This window comes from Triturus cristatus, chromosome 7 (genome assembly GCF_964204655.1).
Source record: "Triturus cristatus chromosome 7, aTriCri1.1, whole genome shotgun sequence".
In the NCBI taxonomy this organism is placed as follows: Eukaryota; Metazoa; Chordata; class Amphibia; order Caudata; family Salamandridae; genus Triturus; species Triturus cristatus.
In genome coordinates, this window is record NC_140590.1 from 1,535,571,725 (window position 1) to 1,535,592,297 (window position 20,573).

The 20,573-nt window shown below is 44.4% G+C and overlaps 1 protein-coding gene across 5 annotated transcripts in view; it reads left to right on the plus strand.

The window, feature by feature from the left end:
* The first annotated feature begins 1,521 nt into the window (after positions 1-1,521).
* The window catches only part of TP53RK (TP53 regulating kinase), a 67,164-nt gene continuing 48,112 nt past the window's right edge, over positions 1,522-20,573 (plus strand). For 3 of the 5 annotated variants that reach the window (XM_085619306.1, XM_085619304.1, XM_085619305.1), the window contains exons 1-2: positions 1,522-1,662; positions 10,148-10,400. In XM_085619306.1, coding sequence (XP_085475432.1) covers positions 1,531-1,662; positions 10,148-10,400 — 385 coding nt within the window. In that variant the 5' untranslated portion in view covers positions 1,522-1,530. Of the gene's footprint in view, positions 1,667-10,147; positions 10,401-20,573 lie in introns of all 5 variants that reach the window. The other 2 variants (XM_085619308.1, XM_085619307.1) reach the window with 2 other exon arrangements.

The following is a 20,573-nucleotide window of genomic DNA, read 5'->3' on the forward strand; positions in this document are numbered from 1 at the left end:
GAAGGTGAGATAGCCTTGCCGGAATTTGACCTTGTACGGTCACTGGTATCTTAATGGTGAGCATTTAGCTCACTGAGTCTTGCTGGCAGCCTGCACTACATCCTTCACCTCGTGGCACTACGGGCACATCATTTGCATTTACTGCACAGTACACACCTGTCTTATTTACCTTAATCCAATGATTTGTACATTCCTACTTGAAGTAGGTGGTAAAATGCGAATGTTTTGCGACCGCATTTCTGTCACAACACATTCCTACATACTGATGCGATTCCGTATTAGGAAAGGGCGCCCTAAATATGCCCCTTCCTAGTAGCAAATCGCAAACCCATTTTGCGATTAGGTAACAGGTTACTGAATCGCAAAATGGGTTTAGATACATGTAAAAATACTTTTTTGAGTTCGCAAACGGGCCGCTACATGTAGGCCTTGGTGTTTAGGCAACCAATGTTTGCTTGCCGCAATTTCTGAGCGTGTATTTAAAATGCTGAAAGACAAACGTCACATCAAAGTTTGCAATATGCTGCAGCTTTAAAACGAGAGCCTGGATGAAGGTGTCACATATGAATGGGTAGGTGCTAATAACAGAATCTTATACTCTTGCAACTCCTGCATAATAGTGCGTCGTATGCTAATGACTATTTGTGAATCGCTTTATTATTTAGAAATAACTTCCAAAGCATGTTCTTTCTCCTGAGCTTTTCTCTTCCATCTCTTTTAAAAAATAATCTTTTAAGCCCTTCTGAATTTCCTTTTTCTTCTCCTTGCTGCCTTTATTCCCGTCTTTCTTTCTCTTTACCGTCAATTTATTTCACTTCGTTTACTTAGTCATGCCTTATTCTTTCCACTCGGGTACTTTGCATTCCTTTCATAGGCTCAATGGTTCCCTTACTGCGCTCATTTAAGATTGTATTTGGGGCATTTCTCACACCTCTCAATTAGCCTCACATCCTTATCAATAAAATGCATCATTTGTTAGCTCTTATTTTATTTACGACCTTCGCCTCGATGCTGGCAGTGCTCACAGAAAGGGTAGCATACAGTACAAAGGGAAGTCGTTTAGCATCAATTCAGAGTAGCCTGTGGCTACGCTCGAAGCCCAATGAGCGAAGCCAAGGGTGTGTGCACTTTTAGCAGCAACCAATGGCAGACAGCGAGATGTTAGCCAATTCGAGCCTGCGCTGCAAAAAAACTCCACCGTCGATTTTATTCTATGTAATGGAGACAGGGTATATATCTTTGAAATACATTTCCTTTAACGTAGGTAAAAAAAACCTAGAACATAACATAGAATTAAAAGAAGCACATTTAAGTTGTATTTCATGGAACGAAAATGCAGTCTTCATAAACTACGTTTATTATTAATAAAATTCATTATAAAAGTATCCTGTATTTTACGCTCATTAAGAGGCACAACTTCATTTAACAAGTTAACCAGTTTGGAAAGTAAACGCTGAGGCTTTAAAATTATTGTATTAGTATGTTTTCAGTAAGTACCTGGTTATTACCTTAATATCTTCATATTCCAAGATGGCGACTCCTTGTATTTGTGTTTATAGCACGTCCTCTGCGGAAGAGCCATTTCAGCTCTTGAGTTCAAGCAACGCAGGTCTCGAACAGCGGCGTGCTTTCTCCGTCAGCTCCGGGAATGTGCTTTTCTCTGTAGGTACTGTACAGTGAACAGTTTTAATAATGGTAAACGTGCGAAGTAAGGCTTTTTTTGTTATGCATCTAGCTGGTCAGCATGTGATTTGGAATTACTCTATGAATCGAGCTTGAGATTCTGACCGAGGAAGGGGTAATATTAACGAATCACTGCTTGTTCGCACTGTACTCTGCTTATGGTCTGGAAAGCGGAATGGAGACAGGCTTCTTTTAATATTAAGGGTCACTCCGAGGCCGCCTGCTCTCAAATATAGTGTTGTTTCATGGGAGTAGACATACAAGCAACGCACGGCAAAAAACAGAAGGGAATGCATGGTTACATTATCATTACAACAGCGACCCCTAGCGGAAAAAGAACGGCTACCTCTTACCGTTTATTAAGAAGAGAGCGCGTATTTTGAATAGATTGAAGCTAGCTCAGCAGCAAAGTTCCCGCCTTTCATGCATGAGGTTGAGAGTTCGAGAATGCAAGACGTCCAAGCACGTCAGGCTGATCCGGTGCCTCCCGTGCATTACACGCTTGCTATATCATATAATGGATCAAGTGCTCGATTTCTGAATTGTAGGAATTGTGGTTCCACCGGTCCATTTACACATTTTGTGTACTTGCTCTAGGGCACATTCCTTAAAAAAAGAAGTGGGGTACTAACCAAGTTAGACAGAATGCAAGTGACATCATGGTGTTTGACATCACCGCATGTGGCATCACAACACATGACCTCAGATCTTCACACCTCACATGTTGAGCAGGTCTATCAAAAGTACATTTAAGCGTATTATGAGATTTTGCGTCGAGTTTGTACCAAAAAAGTGACGCAACTCTGACGCAAAATCTATGCCTCAAAGTATACATTAAAAAAAACTGCAACAATGAAATTGGCAACAAGGAGAAATATTGTAGTAAATCTGTTAAGTTCAAATGGTTGCAAAGTCTGGATTTTAAAATATCTTTTGGGGTTAAAACACCTGCTGCAGAGGTCTTTTTGTGCCCAGTAGATCTCAGGGAATAAAATGAAAAACTCTGGAAGTTAACACATTTGCTGGAGTCATCTTTGTTTTGTTTAGTCACATCCTTTAATCAAAGAAGCATAGAGGTTTAATGTGTCTCTTGCTAACCATATCTTGTAACATGCAGACAACATATTTTTATTCTATGTAGATAGGTAAATGGTTACTGGTTTTAACACAGAGATCTTTTTGTTATTGGCAGTTCATAAATTGCAATCCTTCTAATATAGCACAGCGAGCTATGAAGGATATGTGACTCCTGCACATTATAAGTCTCACTGTCTTATTTAACACATCCTGTACATTGATTTACACACTTGTATGATATATTGTCAATGTGTAAAGTTTATGTGTGATGTAAAGTGCTCTGACACCATCATGCATTGGGATAAGTAGAGCTATAAAAGAAATAAAACAAAATAGTGTTATTTGAATTGTGTAAATACTGGGGCAGGCCAACACACCTGACATTCTTACAGTGCATGCATATCACATATATACAGGAACTGAACAAAGTCATGCCTCTCTTAATTACCTGTGAAGTGATAACAAGCTGTGTGCCTGCACGAAGGGATGAAAGAGGTAGCCGAGTGGATGGCGACCAGCCGCCTGAAACGGAACTCTGACAAGACGGAGGTCCTCATCCTGGGCTCTTCACCCTCCGCCTGGGACGACTCCTGGTGGCCTCCCGCCCTGGGCGCCGCACCCAAACCGACAGACCATGCACGCAACCTGGGCTTCATCCTGGACTCCTCCCTCTCCATGACCAGGCAAGTCAACAACGTCTCCTCGGCGTGCTTCAACATCCTACGCATGCTACGGAAGATCTTCTGGTGGATCCCCACCGAGACCAGGAAGACCGTCACCCAGGCCCTCGTCACCAGCCGACTGGACTACGGCAACGCCCTCTACGCCGGTACCACCGCCAAGATCCAGAAGAGACTCCAGCGGATCCAGAATGCCTCAGCCAGACTCATCCTCGACATCCCACGAACCAGCCACATCACCGGACACCTGAGAGACCTTCACTGGCTCCCCGTCAACAAAAGAATCACCTTCCGCCTCCTCACCCACGCACACAAAGCCCTACACGACCAAGGCCCGAGCTACCTCAACAGCCGGATCAACTTCTACGCTCCCAAACGCCACCTCCGATCAGCCAACCACGCCCTCGCCGCCGTCCCCCGCATCCGAAGAGCGACTACAGGAGGAAGGTCCTTCTCCTACCTGGCCGCCAAGACCTGGAACTCCCTCCCGACCGACCTGCGCCTGACCCAAGACCACCTCTCCTTCAGGAAGAAGCTGAAGACCTGGCTGTTCGAGCAGTAGCGGCACCCCCCCCCCAGCGCCTTGAGACCCTACGGGTATGTAGCGCGCTCTATAAGTGTCATTGATTGATTGATTGATTGTATTCCTTCCGTTGCTTCTATGTGTGAGGTTCCAGATATCTCCCAGCCAGAATACTTGAACAAAAAGAGGCTTGATGGGCCCTTAACTTTGGCCTTTGTTTTGGGCCCACTTGAATTTAAAATAACAAAGTCCCCTTGCTGCATGCAGTTGCTGCTCAGAACGAAAGCAGACAACGTGCAGACGCCGCTGAATGTGTCCTGGTGTCTGAAACTTACACCGGGACAAACTCAGTATATTTTAGTGTTGGCCAACTTCTTCACAGGTTAGAGAGCGTCCACCCTGTGAAAATACTGTGTGCACGCTGTCTACCTTCATGTACCTCCGACTTGTGCCTTCTTTGCTCTACCAGCCTATTGCACTCTGCTAGACCATCACAGCACTAGTGAGGGTTACTGTTTGTAAAAATTACAGAGATTTCCTTCCAGCCCCATTTGCTGATATGAGGTTTTGAACATAAGGTGAACTGCTGCAGAGAAATACCAGCTGCCTCGTGAAACTAGTCAATGGTCTGTTGGTCTCACTTACTATTTGTGTTTCACCAGTAGAATTTATATTTTTTTCCCTCTCAACATATATAGTCTAAAACCCATATGCCGACTCGATCTATTACAAACTAATTTCATTGGTCTACTGGATTTTTTTTTTCTTTCAAATATTTATCCAGAGTTTGTGGAAAGTGTTCCCATGGCTGAGAGCGTAGGTTAACGGGAAACCCCACAGCCTTAATTGCATCTTGTAATCCTTTGACACCAGTATGAAGAAAAAAACCTGCCTCACTAGGTGCCTACCTTACCTTGCACATTTGGCACATATAGTCCTCACCATAGTGGTTAATCTTGGTTAAATATTACCCCCATTGTACTGAACAATTCAGTTTTGCAGTGTGCGTGATAGAAATACAGTTAAATACATGTACCAACAGAGTATCTTATGTGCAAAATGTTATGTCTGAAAAAATAATAAAAAGAATTTGTACAGTAAACTCCATATCATTTTTATACGAATTCCCCTTTTTGGACGTTTCAAATTTGTATAGGTAAAGCTGTTCATTCTGCCTATTATTACCAGATGGTTTATCCTTCCCCCTCAGTGGCACCACATTTATGTTTGTGGAGGTGGGAGTGTATTGGAAAATTAGAATTTAAAAGAAGTTGCAGTACATACAATCATACCAAAAAAATGTAGAGAACTGAAAAAGTCTTGTTTTATATATAAAATAAAAAGTGGTTTTATTTAAATATTGAAAAAGTCAGGGCGGACTGGCCTCGTAGTTCGAGCTGGACTGTTCCCATTGGAGCAGGGTCAAGATTGGTTTGCAAATGGTTGGGTCCAAACTGAGGTGGCATGGTGTGTAAAATAACGATGGGCTGGGATGCCGACCAAGTTGTTACCAGTGGCTGAGATTAATTCAAGCATTCCATCCATCACTTTTTTTTGTATACCTTAGTGTGTCGCCCTAAGTGGGACAGGTAAGCCCAGACGTGGGTCTTGTGCACACTGTAACATTGGAACCAAGCTATCTATACCTAGCCGATGAGTGTGGTGAAGAACCTGATGTTAACAGTGGAGATGAATAAAGGTAGTCTTTATTAAAACCAGCCTCCGGGTGCGTGATCCCCTCTTGCCATCCAAGATCCACTGTCAAGAATAGAATCTCCACTCCAGAGGACACCACAGAACACATAATAACACATGGTTCTAAATATCCCATAAAAGGCAAAAGCAATAGCTGGACCCATCATAACACATCCCCTCTCGTTCCATAAAAGCAGAAAGGAAAACCCCCAAGAAGTGAGGCACTTTCCTCTAATATCACATGGTGTGCTGTGGAGGACTCTGCAAGTAATCCCACACAGAGAGCAACTGGTCTGCTTTGTGCACGCTGGCCTTAACATTCATTTGTTGCCGATTTCGTGGACAGAGGCGCGCTAACCTTGTGCTGTACAGTTGCTGATCTTGCGATTGCTTTGTGGCGGATATTGAAACTGGAGAACAGCGCATAGCTCGAGGCTGCCTCGCACTCGTAGCTTCTTGTGACCGTTAAACCAGTGATACTCAAAGCATGCGCTCCTCCTGACCTTTACGTCCGACCCTCATGGTCAACAGCAGCAGCAGCATTGGTCTACTGTTTATTAGACTCAATGCTAACATTAAAAGATGTTAAATAAACAGGCAAGCATTTATTTAAAGGTTAATTTAAGTTAAAGGAAGTAACTAGGGTGTCCTGCAAAGCTTAAATTTAGAAACAACTATTTTTAAAGACAGCTTGCAGCAAATATGTAAAATATGATAAAAGCCTGTTCAAAATTCAAAAACTGTATACCATTAACATGCAGAATAGTTTCACCTTACAGGGATGTGGAATCCCTATAGGCCGGCGCCCAGAACATATTGTTTGGGGTTAAGGGCAACACATTTTCATGTGCATTTTGTCCTTGGGACAAGTAGGCCCAACCCCCTGCAGCACAAACCCTTTGGCTGCCAGTTTGCAGTACCACATTATGGATCAGGGAAGGGAACTGTCTGCAGTTAAGGAAATATATATTTTTTCCATATGTTAATGCTGTTCAAATTTGTATTTATGGCTATTTAATTGACAGCCTTTCTTATTAGTGTGAGTGCGCTAAGTAAATGTTGTAAGCTCTGACTGCATTACTGACAGTGGTTCCAGTATAAAAATATGTACACACGTTTTCAAAGTTTAGCAATATGAGGCTATGTATAATGCTCCCAGAATACTCTGTTTTGATGCAAATATTTGCAGAAGCTTGAAAGCAAGATTGATGATTATTTGCTTTCAAAATAAAATGTTCATGAAAAAATGAAAGCAGGAAAAAAAACATTTCACTAAACTACTGTCAGGCACCCTTTCTTTGCAGCATCATTTAGTAACATGTGTTGATGCAGGCTAGCATTTCCCAAAAATATTCATAATTGAAAATCGGTTTAACCAGTTTTAATAAGATTATAGGAAACACAAATATACAAGCATTTGCAAAGCCAGTAGGACTGAAATTGGTGGCCAGCTTTTAAGTTTTGTCAATGTGTGACTTGTTTTGGCATGGTTTTTGTAAAACCTTATTTGTGTGGGAGCTGCCAGGCCCTCACCATTATAAGAAACATTGGCAAAAGCAAAAAAATGTTTTGGTCTCAAAAAGCACACACTGCCACAGTAGTTACTGGCACTGAACCAAACTACTTTGTGTGCCGATATGCTACTTGTGAAAAAGCAGAAAGCTGTCACTCACAGTGAAGCCAGCTGATACAGAGAGAGAGAGAGACAGAATTTTAGTAAACCAAAAGGTCATGGTCAACGCCAGACCAAATTAGGGGTACAATTATTAAAGAAAGTCTCAAAAGTGCTCCCATGGTATATGTCCTTGCATTAGATGCAGCTATATGGCTTTCGTGAATTCCCAAGAATTTACAGAAGTAGGGCAAGAAATAGTACTCCTAGAAAATATTTGTGAACTGCATTTTAGCATGAGCAAATGTGCATGTGTAGATTTGCTCATGCAAAAATCAGAGTGTTTGCAAGTTTACTTTCCCTAAAACCACTTTTTCCCCACCTCTGGAAGAAGGTTTACGTCTGTCAGGAGTAAATTTCCAACATTTCTCAGTATGGGAAAATATTAGAGAAGATTTGTTGAAAACCCTCAAAACATGCAAGTTAGTAGGTTTGCACAGACTCAAAAGGGCATTCTAACCCTGGAACTATTGCGTACCACTACCTTCAGCCCAGTATGTAGATCTGCGGAAACGTGGCAACATAAGAGGATTGCAAGTATTCAAACACTACTATGGTATGAGCCCTGGCATAATCAGAGGCTATATCAGAGCTCCTATGTTATGAGATTGCTGCCATAATTTGTTGCGGCACAACATGGCACCAAAGGGACAAGAAGATTTTGTTACAGGACAAGTTGATTAATGAAGCAAGCTGCCCCATGGACAAGTAGATATTTGATTAAATTCCACACCCCTGACCTTCGTACATCAGATTATATCAGATGTACTATGTAAGAGTTCTTGCATCCAGTCGCCCTAAATCATTTTTCTTTGCAGTGCGGCATAAATTCCATACAAAGATACTCCTTGTGTAATCGCATATAATAGAGACCTAAAACGGCTTTGACCATTAGTCCAGAGGCACAGACAAAGTATGGAGTTGGCCGGGTCAGCCGATCACCTCATAGGCTGCTTGGCTGGCAAAATGTCATCAAAATGTGGTGAAGAACGTAATGTTGACAGCGGAGATGAATAGAGATAGTCTTTATTGAGAGCAGCTTTCCGGAGCGTGATCCCCTCTTGTCAGCCAAGATCGAACTGCCAAGAATAGAATCTCCGTTCTGGAGGATACCACAGAACACACAACGATGCAAGTTTCTAAATAACCACTTAAAGGAAAAAACTCTTGCTAAACCCATCATAACAATACGCCATAATGAGGGCAAAACAGGCCCTAGGTTGCTTGTGTAACGGTTCAATGTGGACCTTGCCTGCATTTCGGGCTGGACTGTTACCATTGGAGTAGGGTCATGACTGATTTGCACATGGCAGGGTCCAAACTGAGTTGGCATGGTGTGCAAAGTAACAATGAACTGGTATGCAGCCCTAGTAATAGCCAGTGGCTGAGGTTAATGCAAGCATTCTAGCCATCACTTTTTCATATACTTAATATTTTAGGTTGAAGCAGGGGCTCGAGATTGATAAGGAAGACGAGCAAAGTGGGTGGAAGGGTTAGGACTGCTTGCGCAACGAGCAGCATAACATGAACCCTATACGTAGTGGACTGCGAAGCCTCAAAAATTCAATCGGTCTGGGCACAAGAAGAGGTTTAGTAGAGGAAGGAGGGCTCCTTAAGGCGGAGTACCAGTAGGGTGATCTGTCAGACCTGTGCAGCTCTGAGAGTAGTATGGATGTTTCCAGGAGAAGTTCTCGCTCTTCCAGAGACATTGGCTGATCCCACTAATCAGTCACCTTTCTCAAATGCAGCCTTATTGAAGCCGCAATTTTTACTTATTCGAGATTTCTGCACTAAATTACTTCATTACTCAAGCTGGCTCCTTCCAGCTGGGCCTATTTGATAGATTAGCTTCCTGGCCTCAGACTTGTTTCTGCCGTTAAAGCAACTGCAATATACAGACTTAACTGAGTGGAAGCCTGTTGTACAGTGTGACTGTGTAACATCTCTCAAATTCTTCTCTGATTCCATTAAAGAGTAACTCAAATCAAAGATCCAGATCCAGGAGACTGTCTGTAACTAATGGACCCAGTAAGGTGGCAGTACCTTTCACACTGTCTGACTTGAGTGGCACAAAGATTCTGTGTTTCTTCTGCCTACTGCTAGGGCTTGGCCCAGCAGAGTCAGCCATTTTTCTGAAGCATTCCAAGGTACCATGCACCCAAAGTAGATACACCGCTACCGCTGCTTCTAATTTGGCACACAAAAGTATGTTTGAGCCTGTGTAGTGAGATTAACAAAGAGCACAGGCTCAAACTCAGATATTGTTTTGTTATCCTAATCTCAGAAAATTTACTATGCATAAGTCCTAGTGTTCTAAAATTAGTATCAGTCATCAGCACCGACAAACCATAGCCTGTAATCTGGTGCACTGCGTTGGGCATTACATTACGTTTTAACTTCGATGCAGAGACCAACACTATCAAAGAAAAATATAGATGGTGAGTATTTTGCCCTCAAAGCTACTTTCATGCTAATAGACAAATTGCAAAACAATAGAGAGTAAAGGGATGTAGAACATTTCAGGCCCTTCTAAAATCTCCAATTTCAGGTCACTTTTACATGAAAATTGTTCTTTTTTTATAATATAGCTATGACTTGGTCATATGATTGCTGAAGTGATGTTAAACTCTTGAAATGTTTAAATGAGCGTGTTAAAAAATCTTGTTGGTATGGCTTGCATGACAAAAAGGCGTGAGCACGTTGGAAGGGTGGTGGAAAAGTGTGATGTTATAAGATGATGAAATGCTTATATTTGCTCTTGTCACCAACTCATTATTTTGGTTAGAGTTTACTCTGAAATCCGTCTTATTTTTTTAGGCTACCTTCACATCACTGATGGAGGGAGACGTCGAAAAGTGTGCTCGACAGAGGACTTGCAGTTTTCTAAAAACTTTAAACCTTGTTAAGCAAGGAGCTGAAGCTCGTATCTACAAGGGCACCTTCCTGGGAAAAGCGACTGTTGTGAAAGAAAGATTTCCAAAAGCTTACCGACACCCTGTTCTGGATGAGAAGTTAACCCACAAAAGGACATCCCAAGAGGTCCGCTCAATCCTTAGATGCAGGAAAGCAGGTGGGACTAAAATTCTGTTTTTTATTTTTGGATTAAAATGAAGGTTGCAAATCTCATTACTTTACCTTAATTGAACGTACTTACCAAAGAAATGTTCTTTTTATTATTTCAAATGTGCAATCAATTGCAAACGTTTTATTATTTTGCATTAAAAATGAATAAAAGTGCATGAAATTTAATTTCTTAAACATGCTTTTAGCTACATTACCTTCTATCAACAAAGTTTATAAAACAATTTAGTTACATATAATTATCAATCAATCAAATAGCTTTATTTCGATATCCAATATCTTAAAAGCATTTCCATTATTACATCCGTCAATCATTTAAATCGTTAAAAAAAATATATAAAACATCAATTTAAAAAATATAAAATACATTCAACGTTCGACACATCCAATTCTGGATACCCTCGGTATTAAGTAATAGAATTATTGCAAAGGTAGTCTAATCTAGAATCAATATTTACAAAACTCATTAATAGCCCTTCTAATCATAAAAGCCTTTTTCCCCTTTGGGTTAAACTTAGAGTATCTCTCGAGAATAAAGTGACTGTGCAGAATATCACAAATAAATCGTAACACTAAAGGTAAAAACATAGTTCATTGCAAGTCTTTGCGCAGGAATTAAAATCTTACAATCCAAGCACAGCCAAGATATTTGGCTACTCCACAGGCAAAGAGGGTCCGCGAGTCAGCCTTTAAAATACGTAAAGCAGTGCAATGTTCATGCGTACTCAACTCTCTGCAAATAGGTTTCAGCCATTTCATCCTTGCACTTTTATAGGCAGGGCAAGCAAACATAAGATGGGCTATGCTCTCTGTCGGTGCTTTGCAGCAGGGGCACCCTAAGGACGTCTGATGTGGGGTGCTCCATTTTGCAGTTAACTCTCTAACCGGCAGGGAACCTACCCTAAACTGGATATAGAGCGCTCTATCACGTGGTGTTTTTATAAAATATAGGTATGGTTCTAAAAACGTGCGTTGCTTGTGAAGATAATACATATAATTATAATAATACGATACGGCCTGTACTACATCATACAAGGGAATTACATTAAAAATGTATTTTTCCACAATTATTTTAAATCAGAATATACTACAATTCTTTACAATTATTGCTGTAGCAGAATACAAAAGCCTGGATAATCTAGAATGCCTTAATAGAAATAATTATCCTTTAAGGTTAGAATGGGTAACTTAGGTTCTCCATTTTAGGTCTCGGCCTGACGTATGCAGCGCATGCGTTGCCCTCGTCTTACGAGGCTTCTTGGAATTGAGACGATTCCAGAAGCCTCGTCCCAGCTCCGCCTTCAGTTTTGATTTGTGCGCGTCGTTTGGCGTCACAAATTATGCCGAAGGCAGTGCAATGATTGCATGCAAAGCATGTCTATCGCTGCTTGTTGCCCCCCTGTCTCCTTTTAGCCATGGCCAGCGGGATTGAATCTCTTACCCTGGCGTGGCACAGAAGGTTTAGTATTAGCTTGCCGTACGTTCTTTTGTATGCTTGTTTTTGTTGGTCCTTATAGCGCGCACACACCACTCGCGGGCTTAACTACACGCCCGCTTTCATTTTCACCGTTGCGGTTTTATTATTTTAATTTGGAGGTCACGCGTCTTTTAACTAGAAGCCCACTTTCATTATAAATTACAAACGTGTTCCTGCATTGTGATTCCGCGTGCGATATAAATAAAAAGATTTTGACGCAGAGAGTTTAAAAGGCGGAGAGAAAAGTTTCCGTCGAGATTGAACTCCCCTGTGAGATGCTGACTTCCCACCCTTGCCTTTCTCTTTGCTGGTGGCAGCTTTGTTTTTTTGTAGATTTATTTGGCAGCTCTGACTGTAAGGTCCCCTCCCCCATGGCAATCTCGGAGAAGAATCTTCGGGTTAGGTTAAGCGTCTGGTGGTGACTCGCTTCAAATACCAACCAACAGGAAAGGCGATAATGCCTCCAAAATGTGGGGCCTGCGGTGTCTGTGCCAGGCGGTCTCTATGGTCTGCGAGCCCTGCTGTGCTCTGAAGCCACCTCCGATGCCTGCCTCTGGCTCCAGCCGCAGCATCTGCGGTGAGCTGGCGTTCCGAGATGTGCTGACGTAAGCCAGGAGTTTAAGCTCTTTTTATCTCTTACTGTTTGCTAGACCACCACAAAACTTCATGGGGACGTGTGATCTTTGCTGTTAGACAGTTCAGGGAAATACATTCCCTGTTTTTATTTTTATGGAGGCGTTTGAAGCTGAGACTGATTTTGCTCGGGTGAAATGCTTAGGGCTGTTTTTATTATTTCCTAGCACGGCGTTACTTTGCCAGCAGTAGATTTAATGCATTCATTTCCTCAGTGCCATCTTTCGTGCTTTTATGAGTCTCTTTTTTATAATTACAAGGCTGACACAAACTCGTACAGTATGTGTTAGTAAAGGCTGTTGTAGGGCAGGTAGGTAAATGTCTCACTTGCCCTTAGTGCAAATCATAATCGCGTGAACGAGGGCCAGCTACGCTGAAAAGTAGAATGCTGTAAAATCTGTGTAATTTTTTTGCCACTAACGGTATCCGAGCAAACATGCTTTCGAAATGGTATTCTTAAACAGTGCTTCCGGGTTTGTTGGAAGAAGTCAAAGTGTGATATTAAATTGTTTATGTAGGTTTAGTGATGTGCAAGCTGGTTAGGTGTGAGGACGATCTAACAATTCTTCGGTGTAGGCATGATCACCTGCTGTGACTCGAGCTGTGCCATGGGCCCCATCTCTTGGTTTTAGCAAACAGAAATTTTCAACATGTTTTTTTCTGTGAGGCACGTTAGTTTGTGAGAAAATTACACATTGAAACTATTTACACTAAAGATGCTGGCACAGTACATCAATGTGCACCTACACGAACAGTTTTTAAAGTGCACGTGTCTTTAAAAGTGCCACGTCTCGTAGTGTCTTCAAAAGTGCCACGTCTCGTAGTGTCTTCAAAAGTGCCACGTCTCGTAGTTTGCAAGTGATTCCACTTACACACCGAATATCCACCCCACTGTTCTATTTTGTACCTTTTCTCTCATGTAACATAACTGGTTCTATTGTACAGCGCTCTGACACCTTCAGCTAAAGTCCGCGCTATATAAAAATGCATTAAATAAATGAATAAATAAACTGTGTACCGCTGACCCTCTCTCTGGATGCCAGAGGCTGGTTGCCATGCCAACGTTTTAGTTTTGTAGAGGGTGTGGCTTCGCCGGCTTGCGAAATAGCCGCACACTAGTGAGGCTCCGCCGGCCGAGCAGAATTAATCCTCCAATATCCATCAATATCACCCCAAGATAGCGCTTGCTGCTGTCACACAGACTGGTGGAAGAGGCGACATCGCCGAAGTCCTAAAATATACGCGCCAGGAGCAGTTGGAGCCGGAGCTACATACCAGGTCTGCAGACGCACGACCCTTGCGAAGCCGGGATCTCGGGTGAATCCGTGCCGGGAGGCCCCGAGCCGTGGCTGGGAGACGCAGACGGGACGAAGTGGTAGCAGCTGGCCTGTGGAGAGAGAACCTCGAGCTGCAACATGCTGAAGCTGGTGGCCGATACAAGCAAGCGTGAGGTAGGCAGCGGATGAGTCTGCATGGGAGATTGGAGGAGCCGACGCATGCTGCGCCCCGGAGGGAGCGGTGAACTTTGGTAACTCTGCCGATAAAGTAGGTGCGGCGGGGCACTTTGCAGTAGCGGCCTGGGAGCTTTGCGGGGGCCTAAGCATATAGTCACGGTGACTTCCCCCCAGCTGAGGCCATGCAGTGGGACACTACCTTCGGGAGGCGGAGATGCCGATGTGAGGGCTCGCCTGGCCGCCGATACGGAGATAAGTCATGCATGCAGTAGCGAGCTCGGGGACACCAGAGGCACCGTGGGCTGGTTGGCATTAGTGTGCCTAAAGAAAGTGGAGGGATCCTGATATACCGGCTCGCGGCTGATACTGTGAAGGGAGATAGTGAACCACGCGGGACACGACCGGTGTGGTTTGAGGAGGCCGACTTATAGCGAAGGAGCTGAGGCCCTTGGGACATTAGATGCGGAGGCTGGGCTGTTGATTTTCTGCGGGGAGCTACGCAGAGGACTGTGGTGGAACCGAAAAGCGCTGTCACCAACTAGGAGCCGCCACGCCACTGACTTGGCCTTCATTGCCGCTGTACATTTCTAGCAGTGCAGACGCATGGTCTGCAGACGCCGGATTACACGCTGAGGGGTGCCACCTAGAGCCCGGGGGCACAGGAGGAACGGTCCATGCCGCACCTTCAGTACGCCGCACACTGACTGCATCAGCCCGGTGGTGCCTGGAAAGGCCGTGTCGGGCAAGAGACGACGATTGTGCAGGAGAATACCAGCGGAGGGGAGTGCTGAGTCGCGCCGGGCAGGTCTGTCCTGCGAGTGCCCCATAGCGATGCTGTGACAATAGGACGTCTGACTGCCCTGTGAAGCCGCAGAAGGGAAAGACGACAGTAGCGCCATTTGTGGCAGCCAATTGTTCCTCATTGGAGGTGGCCGGTTGCGGTAGAGCTGGAGAGGCACACATCGGCCACAATGGAGAAACCAGATACGAGGCAGCCGAGGCTCACTTTCGACAAAGAAGCAAACAAAGCGGCGGAGGGTGAGACTGGGCAGCAGAGTCAGGTGGAGGAGGGGGCCACCTCGATGCCACCGGCAGAGGACATTCGTGCCATGTTCAAGGACCTTAAGGCAAGTCTTCAGGGTCTCGATTCCAAAATGGACTCCCTGGCGGTGCGAATGGATCGGATAACACAGAGAATGGACAAACAGGAAGGTCGAATAGGAGTGTTGGAAACTAGAGTCACGGAGGCGGAAGAGGGGCACACGGAAATGGATAAGTAAATGCGTGAGATGGATGGGGTGCTACAGGTAATCCAGTTAAAGAATGAGGATTTGGAAGCGCGGTCTAGAAGAAATAACATATGGATCACGGGCATATCGGAAACCACAGACATTCAGAACATGGAGAGATACATAGAGACCATGATGAAAGAGCTTTTTGGCCCTGCTTTGTCCCCCATGTTCCTCCTAGAACGTGTACATAGAACATTGGGCCCTAGGCCGCGACCTGACGCTCCGCCAAGACCTATCCGGGCAAGAGTCCTCAACTATAAGGATCGAGATGCGATACTTCGATCGGCACGAGAGAAAGGGAATATACAATATGACGGAAACACCCCAGTATGGAGAAGGAGACCGAGCCGGAAAAACTCTGGCGGGATTACTCAGATCGCCTAGGGGAGCGGCTTACATAACTGAAATAAGCACGGAGGACGGGGAGTTGGTCAGGTCACCGCCGGAAATTGTAACCACAATGTCCCGGTATTACGAAAAGTTATCTACATCCAAGACTGCCCCTTCCCAATATGACATAACTGACTACCTCGATACCATGGCATTGGCATGGTTCAGCAATAGTGCAAGGCAATACATGGACCTTCCCATCATGGTGGAAGACGTTCGGCAAGTGATAGGCAGTATGCCGGCTCGTAAGGCTCCGGGGGCTGACGGGCTGACAGCGGCCTTTTATACAGAATACTCCGATATATTGGCGCCACGCCTGTTGCAGGTATATCACGAGGCTATGGAGACGGGCATCCTTCCCCCCACGTTGAGAGAGGCTATTATCATAGCTTTGTTGAAACCTGGCAAAGATCCCACAGCCCCTGACTCGTATCGCCCCCTCTCCCTAATAAATCTTGATGCTAAAATCTATGCCAAACTCATAGCAACCCATGCTACCGCAAATAGCATTGCCAGATCAGTCTGGTTTTATACCGGGCCGCTCAACTGCCCATAATTTACGTACGCTGTTTGGTGTTTTGCACTATCTGGCCCCCTATGTCCAGGCAACTGCTGCACTACTAGAAGCCACCAAGACGTTTGATTCATTGGAGTGGCGATTTCTCTTTGTTTTGTTGCCCCGCATGGGGTTTAGCCCCTTGTCTATTAAACAAATACAGTTACTGTACACGAAACCTATGGCTAGGGTGCGAATAAATGGGCAAATGTCGGAACATTTCGCCATAACCAGGGGAACTAGACTGGGCTGTCCATTGTCGCCGCTGCTGTTCGGTTAATGGACTGGATAGTGAGCAAGGTACAGAAATGGAAGCAGCTACCGTTGTCACTAATGGGGCGTATAGCCATCATAAAAATGGTGATACTTCCCAAGCTCTTATATTTGTTCGTCAACATACCGATGCCTCTAAACACAAATTTTTTTTAGACAGCTGCGATCTCGTGTCCTCGAACTGGTATGGGCGGGTAAACAGCCGAGAGCATCCTGGAAGCTGTTGACACTACCCTTTGCTCAGGGGGGCTTGGGTGCTCCTGATTTCGAGCTTTATGCGTATAGTGCGCAGGCGCAGTATTTGCATTTTTGGCAGCACCCTACGCCCTTCCAGCCCCATGTAGCGATAGAAATTGATAGAGTGGCTCCCACCCCGCTGGAAACGGCGATATACCAGCCTTACAAAAGGCCCCATTTAGAAATCGATACGGTAGAAACAATGAGCTGGGCATGGAAAGGGATAGCTAAAAAGGCCAATATTGAGGAATTATATGCACCATCCATGCCGCTGAGGGGCAACCCACTATTGGCTCCACTAGAGGACATGGTAATAACGCTTAGAGCCACGGCTCATGCCCTAGTGAAGGGTGGGGTTCTCTTCCCAGATAATACTTCCCTAACATTACAACAGATGTGCAATGATCAAACACCCACGGCATCATATACACTCCTGTACTATCAGCTTCGGGCCGCGTGCCGTGCTCGATATGCGTCCTTCCCGCAAGCACCGCTTGCATTACCTGCGTTAGAAACGTGCTGGTAAGTCCGTCTCCTCGCAAATTGATTACGCACATATACAGCACAACGCAAAAAGAATCACCGATAATAGTATGCACGGCCAGGGTGGAGTAGAAGGCTGACTCATGTATTGTTAACACGGATAAGCAATGGCAATACTGCTGTTCGCAGCTGCAACGTCTCTCACCCAACTATAGATTGAGGCTAACCCACTTCAATTACTTGCACAGATTATATAGAACGCCATCACAGCTGCATCGCATGGGCATACACCCAGACACTAACTGTTGGAGTTGCGGGCCCCTAGCGCTACATTCTCCCACTTAGCTTTGGACTGCGGTCCGATAGGGAGATACTGGGAGGCAGCGTTTGGGCATATTCGGCAAATCACAGGACATCAGGTGCCGATCACTCCACTGACGGCGCTTCTGGGCTTTGTTTTTGAGGTCCCAAAGGAATCCCGTAAGCTTACGGCCATGTTGTTGCTGCTGGCAAAGAGACAGGTTGGAATTCGTTGGAAAAAACAACAGCCACAATAGCGGCATGGCTGAACACAGTGATCTATTATAAAGACCAGCTGTCCCACTATTGGGAGTTAATGCCTAGCAGATTCAGGCCGGCAGACATGTGGTCACCACTAGTGGCCTGGCTGGACGCGGCTCTGACCTTCAAAGGCGCTAGGCAGAGAGGAGCTGGAGGGTTCGCCATAATATGTGGGCCTGAACTAATCTATGCAGTATGCGTTACACATTTTGAGAAGTAAAGGGAGAGTCTCTTTATGATCAAGAGGCACATAGGGGATCATGGGACTAGTCGGACCACGACAACCAAGTAAACCGCATGACATGCTGGGTGACAACGCAGTACACTAGGAGAAGGCCGATAGGGTTGGGGGGAGGGAGGGGTTGTTGGTTTGTTTAGATTTAATACATACACATTTGCATCATCAGCTGATATGTGATAACGAATGGATATAGTGGATGTTACACAACTGGAATGATCTATCGCTGCCGGCCCGCTGGGTTGTAGGCGTACAAGCTGTATTCTGTTGATAATGCTGATGCCAGTAATAAGCGGCCGGCCTCCGGGTTGTAGGCAAACAGCTGTGTTAACATACTTTCTCACGAAAAAAAACAAAAAAAAAACGTTTTAGTTTTGTTAGCAGTAGTGTATGCCAAGGAGAACATCAGGAGCAGGGTGTTTATCTGTCTGTCTTCCTGCCACATATAAGTAACTATAATCTTGTAGATGTCGTGTAAATATTGATGATGTTGATGGCAAATTGTAGGCTCTTCCTCACCTCATGGGAATTCTTAGGGCAAGTGAAGCATTTTCAAACTGCATTGATGTTGTTTCTACATTAAGTAAACAGTGCAGAACAGGAAACGAAGGAGAATACTAACAGTTCCCCAAACTCTGATTTTGGGATCATTTCCTCCCAATTGTACAGACTTTACTATAACGCCTTCAAAATGTGGGGCCCGGAACGTCTGTGTCTTTTCAGTCAGAAAATAATGGGTTACGTCTATTCTGAAAGACCACACAAAATAAAATAAAATGCCCACAAAGAAACTAATTCCTTTTCCAATCATAGTAACTCCAAAAATATCTTCTCAGCCTAGCGCAGTTATACTTAATCAAAAACTTCAAGTAGTGCGACGTAAAACAGAGAATTATAATGCACCCCCGAAAGAGTAAAATATGAGGGGGAGAGGAGAAGTCAAAACCAGGAGGATTGTGGGCATTTCTTTCAACAGCACCGCATTCCTCATATAAATTGTCTGTGAAATCAACTGCTTACAGTTAAAGATCCAACCAGCCGATGGCAGTAAAGCCGACACTAGGCTGCAAAAGCAGGTTATTCATTCCAGGCCGTCCCTCTAGTAAAAACAGATTGCAAAACCATCTTTCACCAGAACATTGACTTAGCTACACAGAGTGGCAGAATCCTGACCTTGCACACATAGTTCTCTACAAACAGTTCGACGTCTATTTAATTTTTAAATCCAGCCACACTCACTTCCCCCAGATGGTAGGTCTTGTTTAATTTACTCTTCCAGTTCAAATCACAGCATATTTTGAGACTTGCGCTTGATAACTGCAGGTCGATTTTTATTTTTGTACAAGGTCAGTTTTCGAGTCTTTCTTTTTGCAAAGGTTGTTTTCAAGTGACGTAGTCCACTAAAAGCTACTAACATGGCTACACACCACTGTGCCCTGCATGGTGCCTGCTAGGAGATGCCCCCTCGGGCTTGCAGCAGTGCCCACGCTGGCCTGGGCATTACCTTCTTAAAGAAAGGGATGCGCTTGGCATTGGAGGTGGGGGTGGTGACGCTGCTAACCCTGCTGAGAGGGGAGCGGGGGCTGCCCGGCCCCTCCGCCTCCTCTTCCTCTGGCTCCAGGGGCTCGAGCTCGTCCCTCAAGTGGGTGATATCCAGGGGACCTGGTGGGGGGGATAGAAGCGAAGAGGAGGAGAAGGGAAGTGAAGGGTGAGGGGGACAGGAAAGAAAGGGAGAAAGTGATTTGGGGAAGGAAGGGCCAGGGGAAGAGTAGAAGAAGGAAGAAAAGAGTGGAGGAAGCATGAGACGCGTGAAGGGAGGGTGGGCAAAAGGTGTGAGAAATAAGGGAGAGGAGAGAGAACAAGCATTAAAAATGCAATAGGTCTCGCCTTTTATTAAGTTAAAGCCATTTGCTTTGCTATACAATACCATTAGCAAAGCAAATGGCTTTAACTTAGTAAAAGGCGAGACCTATTGCATTTCCAATGCTTGTTAACTTCAGCTGTCAGTCATCACATATCATTATGGAAATGCTCTATATAAGCAAGCAAATTCCAACCATCAGATGGTATAGCCCAAAGTTCATATTTAACTAGGCTATACATTTACCATTAGTTTGTTGCTAACTATGTGTGCACATTTCCTGGGTTAAGTCATTATTAGAGTAGTCCTGCCTCGGGTTTTTATGGCTGCCTGTAAAAATTATGCAGTCACAAAACATACATATGGGATTTCAATTGTTGAAAGACTAACAGTGCTGCAGAAGAGTTTCACAGACTGAATTTTCTCAATAATGAGACGATTAACGTCTTTCTCTCTGTAACATAGAGAGAACAATAAAATATGTGAAGTTGATTGTTTTGATTTACAATCACAAGGACACACAGAAAGATGGTTTGATGAACATGAGTATGGCGGATAGCCTAACATTAAAGGGACGTAATTTAAGCGAAATCTTGTCAAGATGTAACGGTGCTGGGAGTTCTCTACAAAGGCAAGGTAGGAAAAAGGGCCATACAACACCGGGGGTAAGGCATGATATGTCATTATTGTACCTTTATCTTTATTCC